We start from the raw sequence: 18,348 nt of genomic DNA, 5'->3' as shown, positions 1-18,348 counted from the left end.
TCTGACCTCCCAGGCTATGGGACTTTTCAAGGCAGCTGCTGAGCCTGGAGCCCAGCCCCTCCCTGCGCTCTGACCCATAAGGACATAGATCCAAATGTTCCCTCCTCTTTGAGGCGCCAGTCTGGTTCACGGCACAAGAAATCATTTGATGAAAAAAATCCTGCTACTGATAAATGAATCCCCAGGCTACAGAACTTCTACCTGCCAGACCTGCTGGAAGGGAAAATTCATGAGTCCCTGACATCTGCTCAGGGCTGGTCACAAAGACACCCTCTGCTGCTCCCTACCTGTTCCAAATAAAGTCCACGTCACAGGTCACCTGTAGCCACTCACATGCCTGCATCTCCAGAATCACCTTGGAACATGGGTGCCCCGTGCATCCCCTACTTGCCCAATGCCCATCCTCCCATGGTTGTGGTTACCTGAGACAGTTTCCAAGACCTTCCGCTACAAGGGTTTCCTCCCCACCACAGCCACAGAGGGAACAGATCAAGCACAGATGGAACAGGTAAGTTTTATTTGGACTTCCAACTTGTTCAGAGAGCTCGGGGCCCCACTCCCCTCTCCAGTCCCCCTTCCCCATTCCCCCTCCCTAGGGGGACACTCAAGGTACAAGGCCATGTGTCTCTGGAGTCCTCAGCCCCTTCCCTGCCCCACACACCCCCTCACTCCCCTGCACTGAGGAGGGGGGGAGGGATGTGAGGAGGTGGGGGACCTGGAAGAGTTGGATCAGAAAGGTACATGCACTGACAGTGGCGTCCACTGCCCGCACCGGGCTGGGACCCGGGAGGGGCTTGCAGTGGAGGGGGGCGGACTCATCGTGGGGCGGCAGGCTCTTGCCATAGCAAGCTCCACACCTCAGCCCTGGGGACCCCCTGGCCTCCTGCTTACCCGTCCTTCTGAGGGTTCGACTCTGAGGTAGATTTCACAGAGGGAATGTGGGGCTCTGGGGTGTGGGAAGGGGGTTAGCTCTTTTGAAGTTGATCTCCACAGCACCCTGGGCCCATCCTCAGGTTCTGGATTGGGAGGCGGGGCTGATGACACCCACCCAGCTAACAGAGGCTGAGTCACACCCGGGCTCCAGGGCACCTGTGGTGTCGGGGCTTGAGTGGGGTCAGGGCGGAGGGAAGCATCTGCCTTAACAATCTGTGCCTTGGTGCTGGGGGCTCCAGGAGGAGGGCATAGGCCCGGGAGGCTGGCACAGATAGTTCCCTAGCCTGACGGTCATGGCGCCTCAGGGCAGCCTCTTTAGGCTGGATGCTCCCAGTCCTCCAGGGTCCTCCCTCTCCTCTCCAGGGTGGGCAGAGGGGGAGAACAGGGTTGGCCTGCAGGGAACGGCGAGTCCCGACCTGGCCATGGGATGGAGGAACTGGCGTCAGTGTGCAGGGGAGGCTCTGAGACCCCACAGGGAGGCATTCCCTGGACAGAGCACAGCCTGAGAAAGACGGACATCTGGGGAGGTGCTAGGGGAGCTCCTGGAGTCTTTTGATACCCTCCCCTCCCCCAGGCCCAAGCACTAGACACCTTCTTGGATCCAACCGTTTGAAAACAGAAAGGCAGAGGGAGAGGCTGGGTGGGATATGCCCCTTCCCACCCCAGCCCTGATCCCCACCTCCCCAGCAGAAGCCAGGGAGCTGGGGAGAGCCTCAGCTGACCTGGGAAAAGCCAGGGCTGAGTGGTGCCTGGACCAGGGAAGATGGTGCACACGTTGACTCGATAGCTAGTGGAGGTATCTGGGGGTCGCAAGGGGCAGGGGCCCCCTACGAGATTCATGCAGCATTCAAAGTGAGTGAGAGTTTGGGGGTGATGGGAGAAGGTGAAGAAACAGCCAGTGGGTGGGGGAGGCACCCTAGATCTTGCTGTTCTCCAGGTGAGAGTCAATGTGTTTGATGAGGGCATCATCGGGGTACCCGACAGGGAAACCCAGTTGGCAGAGGGGGCAGCTGCGGATATCAGAGCCCACTGTCTCCATCAGCAGCTGTGGGGAGAGAAGGGAGTCATTTATGGTCCACAATCCTCCCTCATGGTCCCCACATCCCAACCTGCCCTTCCCTGGGACCTGAGGCAGGGATGGCTGCAGCATGCAGAAGGCATCTGGGCACCCCTTCTCCTGTACCACCCCCTTCCTCCCCCTCCCTGGCCACCTTCTACCAGTTCATCACCCACTGCCCCGACCCCCGGGCATAGTGTCCCCAGGAGGTGTGAATGGGGAGGTGGGTATGCTCAGCCCCCCAAGGCATCTGCGGTAATGAGGGAAGCCAAGACCCAGATATGCCCTCAGACTGACTAAGACACAGCTCTCAGATAACTCAAAGCAGTGGATAATCCTAAACAATGTACAACCCCAAAATAATTTTCTGTCTGGCTTTGGAATATATTTTGGTCCTTTCAGGTGGCAAGAGTTGGCTCTGACATCCAGGAAACTCATTATTTCAGTGAAACGATACAGCCGTGAGATAGGGCTGTCTTCTAGGACAGACAGAAAGGGGCAGGGGCTCTGAGGCCTGATGGACAGAACTGGATGAGCAGGCCTGTCCCTGTCCGGAACCAAGACCCATGGCATCAGCATAGCCTCCGTCACCAAGTAACAGCAGATGTTTACTACTGAGCCAGGCACTGTGCAAGAGTGCTTTGGGCTCACTGCCTCCCTCTTAAGAACTCTCTAATGGAATTAGATAATAAATCATTGACCTCATTTTTGCAGATGAGAAAACTGAAGGCCAAGAAGATAAGTAACTTGCCGGAGGTCCCAAAGCTACTAAGTGGTGGAATCCAGAATCAAAGCCAGGACTGTCACTCTAAAGACCCGGGCCTTTAACCGTGAAACTGAACAAGTTTTAATGGTGCGGGCCCCAATTCATGCCAACAAAAGGCCACTGGAGAGAGAGGGGTTGCTGCGCCCCGGGAAGGGGGCGGTAACAAAGGAAGGGAGCCCCGCCCATCAATCAGGCGTGAAGAGGGCGGCGGGCCCCCACCCCGCGGCCCCCCACCCCCCGCCGGGTCTGAGGCACGTGCCCACTCACGTTGATGGACGGCCAGGACTGCGCGTGCTCGGCGTGGGTGTAGGCGGTGGCGGCGGGCGACTCCGGGATGGGGAAGCCAGCGCAGAACGAGGCGCAGCGGATGGCGCCAGCCTCCGGGCTGGGCGGGCTGGGCGGGCTGGCGGGCACGGCCCACTCCTCCTCCTCCGACGGCTGCTTCTCGAAGCGCAGGCGGATGCCCTCGAAGGCGCGCCGTGGGCTGAGGGGCCGGCCAGGGCCGTAGAGCTCGCTGCCGTAGGCCCGCGGCTTGGGCAGCGTGGCCGCCTCGGCCTGCAGCCAGGGCGGGGAGGCGCCCGCGTAGCCCGCGCCCTCTGCCATCTCCGAGTAGCTGCGCCGGCCCTGGAAGCCGGCCTTCACGTGGTGGCTGGGCGGCTTGGCGTAGGCTCGCTCGGCCAGTGTCCTCTCCCCGGGCGGCGGGGGTGGTGGGGGCCGGGGCTGCGGGGCCGGGCAGGCGGGAGGCCCTGGGGAGCGGCACTGCGGGCTGGGGGACTGGCATGGCGGCGGCACCGGCGAGCGGCGCTGCGGGACGGGCGACGGGCAGGAGGGCGAGGCCGGCGAGCGGCGCTGCTGGGGCGAAGGGCAGGGGGGCCCGGGAGAGCGGCGCTGGGGGACGGGGGACTGGCACGGCGGGCAAGGGGGCGCCGCTCGGGCCGGCGGGGAGTGCGAGGGACACTGGGGGGCCGGGGAGTGGCGCTGCGACAGCGGCGAGTGCCTCTGGCCTAGAAGAGAAGGGGGACAGTGGTGGGGAGAGAAGACGTCAGAACGGGGGAAACAGGGCCTTGCCGGCGACCAGTGCCCACCCACTCTCCGAACGGGAGTGGAAAAGGCCTGGGCACGGGGGAAGGAAGTGAAGGGTGGTCCCCGGACGCAGGACGGTGGCCATAGCTATCCCCTCCTTCCGGGTCCAGCTCCAGGCCTCCCCTGCCCCATCTCACCGCCACTCCGAGCCTGCTCCTGCAGCAGAGTCCTCAGGATCCTCCCCTGCAGGGAACTCAACTCCCGAAGCCGGCCCAGCTCCTCTGTCAGCTCCGTGTAAGCCAGCGCCAAATTCACCCTGAAGGACACCCAGTCACCCAGGTCAAGGCTTGACCCCAGCCTGCCCTGACCCTGAGGTCAGAGGGCAGGGAGTGGGGGAGAGGAGAAGGGAAATGGGTTCACTGCCACAGCTGTGGAGAACTGCCTCTGCCCCACATCTGGCCCTCCCCTCCCCTCCCAGGCCCTCCTAGACCCGCTGCAGAAATTCTCTTGGGCTTTGAGGGCCACCTCAAACGGAACTTCTTCCAGGGACCCCTCCCCCGACCCCGAGCCTTACCTTGGTTTAGGGCAGTGGTTCCCAGACTATGGGCTGGGGATAGAGAGCTCAGTGATTTCAAGGGATCCCTGAGATTGTGTATTCACTGAGCCTTGTCTGTGGCCTGAACACACCTCATACAGGTATGTGTGAATGTTTTTCTAATCTGTGCAGAAGCTGTGGTGACAAATAAAACACAGATTCATCAAAAAGCTGCACTGAATTTATAGTAGGTTTTGTCCCTGTGAATTTTCTCAAAGAGCTCATGGTAATAGTTTAAGTGCAATCTGTGTATTGGGGGCAGGGGCTGCCTGAGGAGTCCTCACCTTTGAAAGATCAGGGATCACTGCTGCACAGCCTATGAAGAGCTCCATTCCATAAGTGAAGACATGGCCTTCTAGCTTGGCAGAGGTGCCAACTGATAAACTTGAACCCAAGTCTGCCTATTTCCAGGTCCACTGCTCTTGCTTCCACCTCAAAGCTGCCTCTGAGCTCGATTCAGCCTTGCAACTCCCAGGATCATCAGGGAACCCTTTACATGGAGCTGTTGTGCACTGAACACCTCCAGGGGGCGCCACTCACATTAAGCACCTAACAAAAGTTGCCTTGTTCTGGAACTTCACTGGGAGTTCCTCAAAGTTGCGGTCTATATCACTGTATTCGTATTCCCAGCATCTTGTCCAGGGTCTGGTACCCAGGAGCTGTTCAGTAAGTGAATATTGAATTGAGCCTCTCTATCCATTTTTCTCTCTTCCCTTTTTTTCCTCGCACTTCATGCTCAGGCCTCCTGGGCACCCACCCTCATGGAGCTGGAACAGACTTAGCAAAGACTTCAACCACTTCCTTTTCTCTTCCTTTTTCTTTGGGTCCCTGTGACCCAGAATCACTGAAGGTTATCATTCTCAACACTGCCCCTCCCCTCTCTCCCACCCCAGCCTGCACACCTCCAGGGAGCCTGTCTTGATGTCACATGAGGCTCTGCCATGGCCTTGGGTCACTGCTTTCATCTCTGATCTGGGGTTGGACCAATCCTGGGAAGCAGGGGATTTTGTTTCCTCAGATCTTGCCTCCTCAATCCAGAAGGGACTCTGGAACTTTGTGGAAGTTGGAGCTGGAGGGAAGTGGCAGGCAGAGGCTTGGCCAGTCCAGAGGGATTTCCTCACAGGGGAGGCCCTATTGCCCCAGTAGCTGAAGGGCCCTGGGCAGCAAGGAGAGGAGGGTGGAGGCAGTTCTCCAGACCCTGAGGGCCCTGTCCTCATCCCATGGTAATGGACGTGTGAGAGAGGATGTATGTGAATGGGAGGGAATGAAGGGAGGTGTGAGACCACTGTGATGGGTGTGAGGAACAGGGTGAGAGAGAGAGAGTGTGTGTGTGTGACCCCAGAGAAAAGGAGGGGAAGTCATGAGGTTAGGGCTTCAGAGGGCAGGAAAAGCCGAGGTGCAGAGGGTAGATGATGACTGAACTCCCTCGCTCTCTACTCACTGGCGGGCTCTCTCGCGCCAATCCTGGGGCAGAGCTGGGTGGAAGGGGGAGCCCCTCCCACAACAAAGCTATTTTTAACCCATTTGGACCAAAGCCAAATTCTTGCAAACAGGCTGGGATTCTGGGGGACAAGCCCACTTCTAAAGGCGGGAGAGTGCCCTCTACCAGTCTGATGGTGGACAGGGATGGACAGGAGCAGAGAGGAGGGAGTCCTTTTGGGAGCCCTGGCCAAGGTGCTGCAGCCTCTATCCCACCACATCTCAGCCGTCGTGTGTCCTATGTTCCCCCACGCTCTTCTTCAGCATGGGGAGAAATGGCATTGCCTTCATCAGACTGGGAGGCCAGTCTGTGTCCCACATTAAATTGGGGACTTCCCAGCAGGAGGCTCCCCTCTTCAAACCGAGGGAATCTGAGGGCAGGAGCTGCGTCTCCCCCGCTCAGACTGGGGGCTTTTGGAGGACTGTGCTAGCCCCTCAGTGGTGGGGGCAGGAGGGAGCCCTGGGCAGGGCACTGATGGAACATCCTCTCTGACCGAGCAACCACAGTTTCTCTCCCTGTCCGCCTTCACTGCTGTATCTCAGGTGACAGATACAGGCTGTCGCCTTCACACCCTGCCTTAGCGATCTCACCTGCCACACTCAGTTGCCAAGCTCCATCTCTCCCCGCTTGCCTTCTTCCCCATATCAGGAGCTACCCCAGTTTCCACCGCCCAGCTCCTGGCACCCTCCTCGCAGCAAAACAGGGCAAGAGGAAATGGAACGGAGAAGGCCCTGGCCCAAAATGCCCAGCCCCTCTTCCAGCTCTGACCCTGTGTCCTCCTGGAGCTCCAGGCAGCCCTTGCAATGACCTCTGAGACCCCGGGCAAGGTGGGGGGACCTGACCTCCTGATGCCCCATGGCCCTGTGGGACCTCCCCCTTCATTGGGCATCTCTCTCTCTTCCCACCTCAAGATGCTCAGGCCCAGGCTGCTAAATGCTCTAACAACCCGAATGACTCCCATTAGAAAACACTGCCAATTCAGTGGAAAAAAATCTCACTTCACAACACAACCAAGAGTCGCACACGTGCACCTGAATACACATTCCACTTCCTGGCTTCCTGGCCCACACCTGAGTGCTATTTTCCACCATCACAGCTGTCTGGGAAGGATGGGTCAGGTGAACGGCAGCAGACGGCTGCATTTGGGTGCTTCTTCATTGCTTAAATTATGGGGGAAAATCCTGTCTGAGTCTCTCAGAACTTGGGAAGGACTCAGGGAGAAAAGAGTCATAAATAATCTGTATGAGCCCTTATGGGCCAGGCAGTGTGCTAAGAATTTAATCTTCACAACAACCCTACAGTGTGACCACTCTTATTATCTCCATCTGAACAGATGAGAAAACTGAAGCTTACAGAGGTTAAGTCACTTGACCAAAGCCATAAAGCCCAGTAATACTGGAGTTGCTGGAATGGGAGCTCCCGTCTCCTGGACTCCAAAGTTGAGGCTACTGACCACTAAGCTATCTACTGCCTTCCAAAAGGATCAGGGAACGGGGGAAAGGAGAGGTGGGAAGGCAGCAGAGGGAAAGATGAGGAGGAGGAGGAAGAGGCTGGGGACCTGCAAAGTGGCCTGGGAGCCCTGAGCATCACCAGCCCTGCCCTGGGAGGGGAGAGGAAGGCGCTAGACACGTGTGGAAGTGGAAGGACAGAGTTTATATTAAGAGGCCGGGTCAAGGTCACAGAGCAGTGGTGGCACAGAGCAGGGATGCAAACAGGCTCTTGGCACCTCAGCCTGCTGCGCTGGCACCTTCGGAAGAGCCACAGTGCAAATGGCAGCGTTGGCAGGAAAGAGGGCTCCCACCACTGCAAACCTTTCCACCCTTTGTTGACTTATCCTTTCATTCATTCTTTCCACGAATAATTGAGGGGGCTCAAAAATTCATCTGGAAACAATCATCTTCACTGTTATTGACAAAGCAACTGAGATGAGAAAGGTTAGAGACCTAAGCGTCTGCCTCTGTAAAAGGCCTCTTTCTGCCCCAAACCAGCTGGGAGACACGTCCGAGTGCAGTGTCTTCCCCAGGGAGGTTCACTTGGGTGCCCTGTGCTGCGCTGCAGCCTCTGTGAGGATGCGGATTTGGATGCAGACGCAGATGCGGCAGGGTCGAAATTCAGACCAGCACTGGGTCATGGGATTAGAACTAGGGATGGATGGGCTCAAGGTCAGGATTAAGGCTGGGGTCGGGGTCAGATTAGTTCATTTTCAGTCAGGATTGTAGATGGAGCTGGGGGCAGGATGAGGGATAGGGTTACAGGGAGGGATGGGATCAGTATTAGGGATACGACCGGGGTAAGGATCAGAGCTGGTCATGTGGTCAGAATCCCTGGCTGACAGAATCAACAGGAAAACAGAAATCCAGCATCCCCACCCCCTCCATCCTTGCCCATAGCTGCCCCCTGCTGCCCCCAGCCACCTCACCCCCGCGGGGGAATTGAGGGACCCAACTTTCCACCACCCACAGGCACACCCAGCATTAGTCTTCCCACCCGGCCCGACCCTCAGGGAGGGGACCACAGGCACCGGGCCGTGGAGGGACTTGAGGTTGTGGGCCGGGGGAGGAGGAAGTCGCATGCAACAACCCAGCGCTCCACCACTTCCTTTCAGGCGCCTTGAGCCCCTTCACTCTCCTCGGCCAGCTATGACTTGCGGTCCACAGAGCCCAGCTCTTCATGGCAGCCCCTGCCATGCTTCCAGCTCAGCCAGATGTTCTCTGTGTCCAGAAAGCCTCCTCAGATACAACCAAACCGAGAGGCTCACAGCAGGGCTAGGAACCAGGGTCCCCATTTCGGTTGGGGGGGCCCACACATCCCAGTTTGCCCAGGGCTGTCCTGGTTCACAGGAGTCACCTGGCATAATTATTAATAGGGCCCCCTTTCACTTTTAAAAATGATCAGGTTTAGTCAACAAATCATCTGGCTGCCCCTCATATAAGGACCTCCTACTTGGATAAGAATGTGAACCAGAAAAACACCACAAGGTACCGTCACCCCATCTGCTCAGGACCTGTTTGGAATTTGCACTTAACTTCTCTGATTACTTCTTTGTAACCTTGGTTTGCTCAGCTGTAAAAGGGGACAATACTGTCACATTTTGGTGAGAGACAAATGAGATTTTGTAGGTAAACTGCCTCGTAGAGTGTCTGCTGTGGATGAAGACTCAGGGAAGCACATAGGAGACGGGTGGAGAAAGGGGGAAACCAGTTTTGATCCTTTTCTAGAGATACCAGCTCAGTGAGTTTGGTTTGAATGAGGGGAGGACGTGGAGTTCCCCATCGAGGGAGAGAGCGTGGGTAAGAGCTGCTCTCTGCCTCCCTGGCAGGGAAAGGGTCAGAGACATTTCAAAGCCCACCAACCCCTCAGACCACAATTAGGTGGGCGTGGTGGGCCCCTACTTCAGAACCCCTCCCCACCCTTGGGGAGCCCCGAGGCTGCAAGTGCTCAGGGCTTAATTCCTGTGGGCCGGGTACCCAGGCTGAAGGAAATTTGAAAGAAAGGAAGTAGGGAGGGTGAGAAGCGTGAAGGGGGAGGCCCTGGGCCCGCTGGTTCTGGGGCATGAGACTAAGCTCAGGGTACACGGGGGTCTCCGACTTCCGTCCTGACTCCCCCCAACTCTGCCCTTGACCTCCGTGCAGAGTTTCCATCCTCTCTCTCCGAGTTCACACTTCTCCCCCACCACTAACCGCAGCCCACGCAGAGGCTTGTGGGTGGAGAGAGAGAGGGGTGGGGGGTGGGCGGAAAAGCACCCAGGCTACAACACTGAGCCCCCCACGTTGGGGAGAAAGGCCTCTAGTCCCCCCCCATCACTCATACTGAATCCCCATCTTCTCACAGGGTGCTCCCCTCATGGATGAACCCCCTCCCTCACTGGCCCTCATTCCCCTGACGGAGCCCCCTCAAGGAGCCCCCTCTCCACAATCTCCCTTCCACCCTCAGCACTGGCCACACCCTCAGGAAGGCCGCACTCAGGACCTGTGACCCCGAGTGGGGCCCAGAGGGAAGGAGGCCATGGGTTCTGCACCTCTCACTTGGCTGGGACCCTCCTGGGGTCCTCAGCTCCCTGCACATTCTCAGGAGCAGGTGGTCTCCACTCCTACCTCCTCCTTCATTATTGCCTTTGGCCCGCGAGTCACCCTCAGCGGCTCTTCCTCTGGGGCAATTCGTCCCCCTGGGCACCGACCACCAGATGCTGGGCTGACCGAACAGCAGGGAAATCTTGACCGGAGGTCAGACCTGGAGGGTGGCAGTCCGGTCTGGGCGCCCATTTTCAGAGGCACATTGATGACCTGGACCTGTGAGCCAGGGGCTGGGATGGGAGGGACTGGAAGCCTTGGGGCTGGGGCTGCGTCCCAGGACTGCCCCCTCAGCACCTGGGGGACTCACTGAGGGGAATTAATAGAGGCGGTGGCAGTACAAGTGAGGGCGTGTGAACAGCCAGGACTCCCACGGTGAAACTGGCCACCTGGAGGCATCCACACAGAGACGGGGGAGCACCTCTCGGGGGTACACAGGGTTCCCACAGAGGACTCGGCTGGACTCAGGAAGCTCTGTGGCTCCCTCTTTAGCCTTCACACCTCCATCTGGATAACCCACCCCTGCAATCCTCTCCTAGGAAGGTCCACATATAAAATTCCCACTAGCCTGGAGGCTTAGGCAGAAGTAGAAAGAAAAGGAGGGGCTGGTGGGGGGAAAGGAGCTGGAGTAGATGACTGAGGCCTCCTCAGGTGGGAGGACGGGGAGGGAGCACTCGGGAAGCGGCTTATTACCAAAAGGAGCTGAGTTTATAAGAAAATAAAACTACCGGGGGAGGGAGGACTTCCTCTGAGAATTAACTCTTGCCAAGCTGAGGCTATCCAGAGATGCTTGGCCTGAAAGGAAGTGTGAAGCTGGGCAGGCAGGGCCCAGCCGGCTCTACGGGTAGACGTCCAGGAGGCCCTGATGCAGAGCCCAAGCCATGGAGACCGAGGGGAGGAGCTGGAGGTCACCTCAGGTAGGAGCAGCCCCGGAGCAGAGCCCAGCTCCCTCTGGCCAAAGGGACAGGGTCGGGGCGGGTGGGGGTGCCTTGGGGTGCGAAGGAAAAGCGGCTGTCCGGGCCAGAATTAGTGGCATAGACGATATGACCTCCAAAAGCATCTGCGGGAGGGGTTCTCTTCTACTCACTCGCTCACGTGGCCCCTTGGGACCCACCCCCCTTTTCTGCCTCCCCCACATCACCTTCTGCCACTTCTCCCAGCAACGACGGACCTCTGAGGCCATGAGGGAAACCTGGGGCCAGATTAGGTGAAGTGGACAAAGCTAAGCCACTCGGCATCCCAAGAGGGGTCCCTGAGATTCGAAACCTGGCTCTTCGGACTCCAGCCAAAAAAAATCCTCTCTCTGGGTTCAACCAATTGAGGGAGGCTTCACTGCTGGTCTTCTAAGAGGGAGTAGGATTCAGTGAGCCATAAAGGGCCCCACGGTGTGACTTTAGGGGCAAGCTATGATTCTAGAACGTGTGTGTGTGTGTGTGTGTGTGTGTGTGTGTGTGTGTGTGCGCGCTTTCCGGGTCTGGGTACACAGGCTAGGATGGACCCTGAGCCCCAGCCACAAGCTAGGGTGGACCCTCTCTGCAGAGGCCCCTAACAGCTGAGGGGTCCCGCCCATCAGTCCCACACACTGGGTTCTCACTCCCCAGCTATCACAGCCCCACCCAGGCCCTCACCCCAGGGTGCAGAGGGAGGTGAGAGGTACCCCCAACCGGCCAGAAGCCAGGAGGAAGGTGAGGAGGGAGCCTGCTGGGAGGAGGACCGGGGGTCCTGGGGCTGGGTGTGTGGTGTGGTGGAGGGTTAGCTCCTGCCCTTGCTGGGCCTCAGTCTTCCCCTCTGATGAAAGTAGGGAGTCTGTGCCACACGTCTCATCTTAGGGGAGAAGGCTTAGGCGGAAGGAGGTTTGTGCTCTATTTCTCAGAAAGTGGGAGAGGACGAGTTCGGGTGCGGATGTGAAAGGCACCAGGCTCACTGCTGCCAGGCTGCGCTCACCCTCTCCCTGGCTGCCCAATGCTGCCCCGGAGGCCCCGCTACTAGGCTTCACCCTGACATAGCTCCCTCCCCACCTACTGCTGCCTCTCTTTAATGGCAGGATCCCCAAGAGACACCCCAGCATAATATGTTCTAATTCCCTGCATGCTGCTGTATGAACTCAAGGAAGTCCATCCTCTCCTAAGCCTCAGCTTTCTCTCTCCTGAGATAGGAGACGAGGCACCACAAATCCTAAAAGAGACCATCTCCTTCCTCCTTGTCAGGGAGGACAGGGTTAACCCAAGTGGCTGGGCCTTGTTACTGGGATAGAAAATGGGCTCCAGAGAGGCCCCCAAACTCACCAGGGGACACTGAATATAGCAGCAAAGCTTCTGAGAAAGTCTCTCTCAACACCTGACACCTCAAGAAGACACAGGCCTGGGTGCCAGAGGAAAGCAAAGGGTACCTCCCAGAACCTGAGCACCTCCAGAAGCTCGCCTTCTTCCTGTGAAGGGTGCAGAGCCACACAAGCAACCCGACAGCGTGGAAGAGAGGTCCCCCAAACAGTGTGCAGGGGGAGGAGAGAATCAAAGGGGGAACCTGGAAAATGCCATCCCCGGGGGTGCAGAGGTTAAGAGGAGGAGGATTACAGAGTGACTTACTGATCATCCCCAACTCTTTTCACCCACGCCATGTCGCGCTCTGACTGGTTGGAGGCCAGATCCTAAGGGAAAGATCGAGCAGTCAGACCCCAACCTCACCTTGCCTGAACTTCCCTTCTTTACCATTCCCAGGGCTGGTCTGTACTCAGTGAGGAAGTCCCAGATCTCTAAAGTCGTTTCCAGCAGCCCCCAGACCTTCAAGGAGCTCTGCAGGTGCCAGAGCAGGGACCCCAGGTCAGCGCCCCCCCCCTTTTTACCTGGGCCCGGGTCTCCTGCAGCTGCTTCAGCTCCCCCTGCAGCCGCTCACACTCAGCCTGGAGCTGCTCCTCCCGAAGCTGAGCCCCCCGGGCCTCTCCCTGGGCAGCCTCCAGAGCCTCTTCTAGCTGCCGCCGCTCCAGCTCACTCATACTCGGCGTGGGGCCTGGCCAGCCTGCCGGTAGAGGAAAGGACAATGTCAGGCTGGAACCAGCTGCCGGACACCCTCCACCCACTCCCAGATCAATACAAAGTGAAACAGGTGAGAACTGCAGCGTGAAGGATCCAAGAGAGACATCCAGAGGGTAGATATCCCAGGATGAGAGAGAGACCTCTACGGAGGGCAGAGGGGAACAGTGGGCTGAGCCGCTTTTTCTAATCTTTCTGGTGGCCAGGGGAGAAATAAGACGGGCTCTGGAACGGTTTCCCCAGCCAGACTCAAGTCTGAAAGCATCCTCAGGGGCCTCTCCTAATCACAACGGAAGACAGGCGGAGGGGACTCTGGGTGGGGCCGCCCTCTGCCGGCACATACAGGAATTGCATGGGAGAGCCTGGGAATGAAGGAGTTAAGGGTGGGGGGATGCCAGTGGGAGAAACTGGGGTAATAGTTGATGAGGTGAGGGGACAGTTGGTAAGGAGGGATGAGGTGATTATGGGAGAAGTTTAAGACATTGTAACGGGGTGCTGACTACCAGTCTGAAACACTGGAGGTGTCCAATAGTGTTGAAATGGGGGGCTGGCTTGGGAACTTCAGAGTATGGAAATCAGGGGTGGCTGAGATCTCACCGTGACTCAAGCCAGATCCGCCTCTTAGTGCCAAGTAGTGCAGGTCCAGATCAGCACAGGGCGGGGCAGGGGCAGGTGGGGGGCTCAGGCTGGGGAAGGCTGCATCCCGGAGGCCTTGTTGCTGCCGCAGCTGCTGCTCCAAACCACAGATCTGCCGCAGGTGGGTCTCCACCAGGGCCCGCTATGGGGGGGAAACAAAGGGGTGAGGATCTGCATCAGGTCAGGGCACACCTGTGGGCCACCCAAACCCAGAACTTCTCCATGTCTGGGTATCCATCACCCCCCTAAACTGAGCAGAGACCCCAGGTCACATATCCCAACTCCACTCTCCAAGTGGCCATGAGTCTCCTCTCCCAGCAACTGCAATGCAGATGTTTCTGGCTACTGCCCCTTGCAAGGTCAGAGTTAATGCCTCTTCCTTGTCACTAACATGCAGACACACTTATAAGAACACTCAGCCTCCTGTCCAGACACCACCACACCCTCAGGAGCATAATAATTTCCATTTTCATATGTCACTTAACCACTCTGGGCTTCACCTACCTCACCTATAACACGGAGCTAACCACACCTACCTCTTAAGTAAGTTTGTTACGAGGATTAGAATGAGTAAATATATCTAAAGAGATAAGAACGATGCCTGGCACAGTTAAGTGCCATTAAGTGTGTGTGATTGTTAAGTCAAAGCATTTTTTACACAAATGCCCAACAGCTCAGCAACGTTGTTATTTGCCCCACTTTTCACAGGCAGGACAGAGGCTAAGTGACTTGACCCAGCTCACAGCTAGGAGTCAGCAAGAGACCATGCCTCCTGATTCCAACACCTGCCCACCTGCTCACATGCATGGCTATACCCTGACTCAGAATCACACACAGGCCAAGGCCCATCCCAGCAGCCACGAACACTTTCAGTCACCTCTGCCCTCACCCACACAGCCTTCCAGCTCAGTGCTATAGGTGCAGGGTCAACGCAGCGTGAGCACCAACATACACACAGATTCACAGTGTTCTACAGGGCTACTCACAGTCACCTCCTGTCACTGCATGGCCAGGATGTACACAGAGTCACTCACAACCTGTATGATACACACAACCCCACTCACCAGGCCAAACGGGCACTCACTCACGGACAGACACGAACACGGTGGGGTGCATTCCACAAGCACACAGCCAAGGTCACACCCTCAAGCACCCGGGCTCCCTGGACCTCACCATCTCCCCCAGCTCCGTCTCCAGGTCACTCTTCTCCACGCAGAGCTTCTCGTAAGCCTGGATCATCTCCCCGAGCTGTTCTTCCTGCTCCTTATTCTTCTGCAACTGGACGGGGCCCGGAGGGGGTGGAGTGCAGCCAGAGTCAGGCCCATCTTGACTTGGGGGCAGAGCAGCACCCTGTGCCTCCCACCCCCACTCCCAGCACCCAGTGGAGGGGTAGGAGGAGCTGCAGCTGGTTCTAGGGAGGACCGTGGCCATCTCTGATCAAGGAGATGGAAGGTCAGAGGCTGGGGAGGTTATCAGAAATGGACTGGAGCAAAGAGCTCAGGGAGGGCTCACCTCGTGCTGGAACTGGTTGAGCCGTTGCTGCAGGCTGACTTTCTCCACCTCCAGCAGGGAGCCATCCTTGATTTCATACAAAGAGAAGCCGTGCTCCTCTCCAAAGTCATTGATCAGTGGGTACTGCGGGTGGGGCAGGCCCTCAGAAGAGCTTCAGCCTTGCTGTGTCCCCATCCCACAACCTGCGTCAGAATCCTCGCCTCTCCCTCCCCACTCCAGTGGGATCTGTACATCCTGATTCCCATGGCCCTGTAGGCGTCTCCCACCAACCAGATCTTTTTTAGATCCAAGGTCCAGCATTCCAAAGCGGATCCCTCCTGATCCTTTCCTGATTGGTGCTGGGGTCTCCAGAGTTCCCATCCGTCCAGAGCAGCCACATCCCTCGTGAGGGATCCTCAAGTTCCCAAGAGTCTGTACCCTGACCCCTCTTTTGGATCCCTGGAATCTCTGCCGGATCCCCAGTTCCTGCCACCCAGCAGCCCCCTCCCCTGTCACACACACAGCCAGACCCCCGTCATCTCCAGGTTCTGACCTTAATCTCGTAGACTTTGAGGCGGCGGCGGAGGGTGGCATTCTCCCTCTCCAGGCCCCCCAGCCGCTCTTTGATGTCTCCGTAGGCCGTGATCAGGGCAAAGTGGGAGGCGGAGCACATGTCCCCCCCCAGCGAGGGGTCTCCAGGGGCATCCAGCCACACCTCACTGGGCCCCAGGGCCTCCTGGGTCAGGATGCTGATGTCATCCTCAAACATGGACTCCATGGCAAGGGCCTGGGCCACAGCCCGCCCTGGGCCTCCTGGGAGAGCAGGAGCAACGAGCAACGGTGGAGAGGGTGGCCCAGAGCTTGTCCCTAATACCCCTTGTCCTGGCCTGAGGAGCCCTGCGGCCAGCTGGGATGCAGCCTGGTCCTGCCCCCGTGTCTCACAGCCCCCTCCCAGACCCATCTTCTCTTCTCTGCTGCCTTTGGGGGAAGGAGCTAGGACCAGACGGAGGTGGCGGGGGTGGGGGTGGGGGGGGTGGAGCAGTGACAAATAGGGACAAGTAAGCGAGGCCAGCAGCAGGGAAGGGCTCCTTCCGGAACCCAGGGAGAACTGTGGACAGGAGAGGGCTGCCTTCCCAGCACACAGGGCCCAGATGGGGACTGCCTTGACTCACTCCTCAGCCCCTTCTCCACCCCAGGCTTCACTTCCCCAAATACCTTTCTTCCAAGCTCCTCATGCCAGGCCTCTGGCACCCCTGGCTCCTCCCTAAGGAAGGCCCAGTGCTTCTGGGAGGGTCAGCCCCACCACTGTCAGAACATCCTCTGCTGGGCGCCCGCCCAACTCCCCGGCTTCCTCCTCTAGGATCCCAGAGTTCAGGAAAAGGAAGTGCTTCCCCCACTCACACCAGGCCGGGCGGCTGTGGCAACCCTCCAGGCCCTCCACACCCCTGACCTGGGACCCACAGGAGGTCATCGGCTGAGTGTCTGAGGGTACACAGTGGGGAAGGGGGCTCTGGGAGAGAGCCCGGCGCAGGTGGAGAGGGCTGACAGAGAATTCTGAAGCCGGCCTGTGTGCCTGCACAGAGGGAAATGGGGAGCCCTGAGAGGGGGCAGGAATGACTCAGGGCTCCCGAAAGAGTAGGCGAGGGGGTGCGTGTGTACTTTTCCTGGCCCTGTTTATGAATGTGTGTCTGTGGTTGGCATGTGTGGGGGGAATGTGTGTGTCTGTGAATGAGTGTAGGTGTATCCCAGTCAATGAGTGCCTTAGCGGGGCTGCGGGCGGGGGGGGGGTCGGAGGGAGTGGGGAAGTGGCCAGAAGGCCGTGTGTGTTTGTGTGTGCACGCGTGCGTGAGCGTGTGTGAAGGGTGGGCACGTTCGGGGCCGTGTGTCACGTGAGGCACTATGGGAATGTCCGAGGTGTGTGCGCGCGCGCCAGAGCGTGTGTGCCCGTAGGAGAGGGGGCTCCCGAGGTGTGAGTTGAGGCAGTGGGGTCCGCGACATCCCAAAATCGGGCAGCAGGAGCCTGGGGCGAAGAGGGCCCAGGCCCAGGCCCCAACACTGCCCCGCCTTAAGTGCCAGGGAAACGCGTGTGACCGGGTCTGAGTAAGGAGTGTGTGCGCGCGTATTTGTACGGCTGGCCCCACCTTTAACCCTCTCCTCCCCAGGCCCATCCCCTCTCCCCAAACTCCGCTGTCCGCGCTCACCACACCCGCCCAGACCCCCGGCTGGCCGGCCACCTCGGGCCCAACTCCACTAGCCAGGGCTCTGGACCCTTAGCGGCCGCGACCAGTGTTCGATTCCTCTGCATCCCCCCCCTCGGCCCAGCGACCCCGCGCGAGAGCGACAGCAGGCGGATGGGGAGGGGGTGCCTCCTCGGCCCCGGGCCCCGTCTGCGGTCCCTTTAAGAGCCGCCCTTTAAACCCCTTTAGCTCGGCGGACAGAAACTGTCGCCCCTCCCCTCTCAGGGGCCGAGACCAGGCAGCCCCCTCCCCCACAGCCGGCCGAGCCCCGGGGCCCCAGTCCGCCGTTGCCGGGCCGGTGAAGGGGCTCCGGATGCGGTGCGGCCTGAGGAGCGGCGGAGGAGGGGGAAAGGGGGAATGCGGACTGCCGACGCCGGACCCTTCCCTCCCCGCCACCCTGGGCCAGCTGCGGGCCAACCTCCCGCCCCCTCCTCCGGTCCACCCCGCGACCCACTGGGGCCGGCCCTGGACGCCGTTCCCCTCCCCCCGCCCAGCCCAGCCGGGACTCACAGCTGCTGCGGGTTCCTGCTGGTAATCGCAGCTTACCCCCTCCGCCTGCTCCCTCCCCAGACCGGTGCCCCCACCCCCCTGGCACCGCGCTCTGCTCTCGCCCTGTCGCCGCCGGGTCTCTCCCCACCCCCCACCCCCTCCCCCCAACCCCCTCCCTCGCTCCCGCCCCGCTCCTCCTCCTCCGCCGCCGCCGCTGCCGCCGCCGCCGCCGCCTCCTCCTCTTCCTCCTCCTCCTCCCCCCGGCTGCTCCGGGTTTCTCCGGCTGGGAAGGCGCCCCGGACCCCGCCGCGGCCACCACCACGTGGCAAGGGGCGGCCGGCCCCCGGCGTGCGGCCCCGCCTGGCAGCGCGCCCGGCGCCCACCAGCTCCCTGCTGCGCGGCCCATGCTCCGCGCCCCCTCCCAGACGCCTCCCATCGCACTGTGGCTTGGCGGCGTGTGTGGGGGAGTTTGCGGACGGCGCCGGGGCTCAGGAGGTGCTTTGGAATTTGCTTTGGGGCTGTATGTTTTGGGGAAAGTGAGG

General features: G+C 59.3%; 1 protein-coding gene across 4 annotated transcripts; it reads right to left on the bottom strand.

Annotated features, from left to right (window-relative positions):
* Window positions 1–596: 596 nt before the first annotated feature.
* TBKBP1 (TBK1 binding protein 1) lies at window positions 597–17,950 on the bottom strand. Of its 4 annotated transcripts, none has more exons than XM_060290822.1 (10): window positions 17,828–17,950; window positions 15,634–15,893; window positions 15,102–15,224; window positions 14,763–14,867; window positions 13,551–13,731; window positions 12,767–12,939; window positions 12,510–12,571; window positions 3,977–4,095; window positions 3,024–3,760; window positions 597–1,978 (listed from the first exon to the last, which is right to left on the bottom strand). In XM_060290822.1, exons 2-10 carry the CDS (start codon window positions 15,856–15,858, stop codon window positions 1,850–1,852), a joined length of 1,854 nt encoding a protein of 617 aa, XP_060146805.1. In that variant the 5' UTR covers window positions 15,859–15,893; window positions 17,828–17,950; the 3' UTR covers window positions 597–1,849. The 4 variants fall into 4 exon arrangements, with proteins under 4 accessions (XP_060146805.1, XP_060146804.1, XP_060146806.1 ...); XM_060290821.1 differs by lacking the exon at window positions 17,828–17,950 and adding an exon at window positions 16,296–17,745; XM_060290823.1 differs by lacking the exon at window positions 17,828–17,950 and adding an exon at window positions 16,482–17,745.
* Window positions 17,951–18,348: the final 398 nt, after the last annotated feature.

Source organism: Globicephala melas, chromosome 20, assembly GCF_963455315.2.
Source record: "Globicephala melas chromosome 20, mGloMel1.2, whole genome shotgun sequence".
In the NCBI taxonomy this organism is placed as follows: domain Eukaryota; kingdom Metazoa; phylum Chordata; class Mammalia; order Artiodactyla; family Delphinidae; genus Globicephala; species Globicephala melas.
This window is presented reverse-complemented; position numbering and strand designations above follow the sequence as displayed.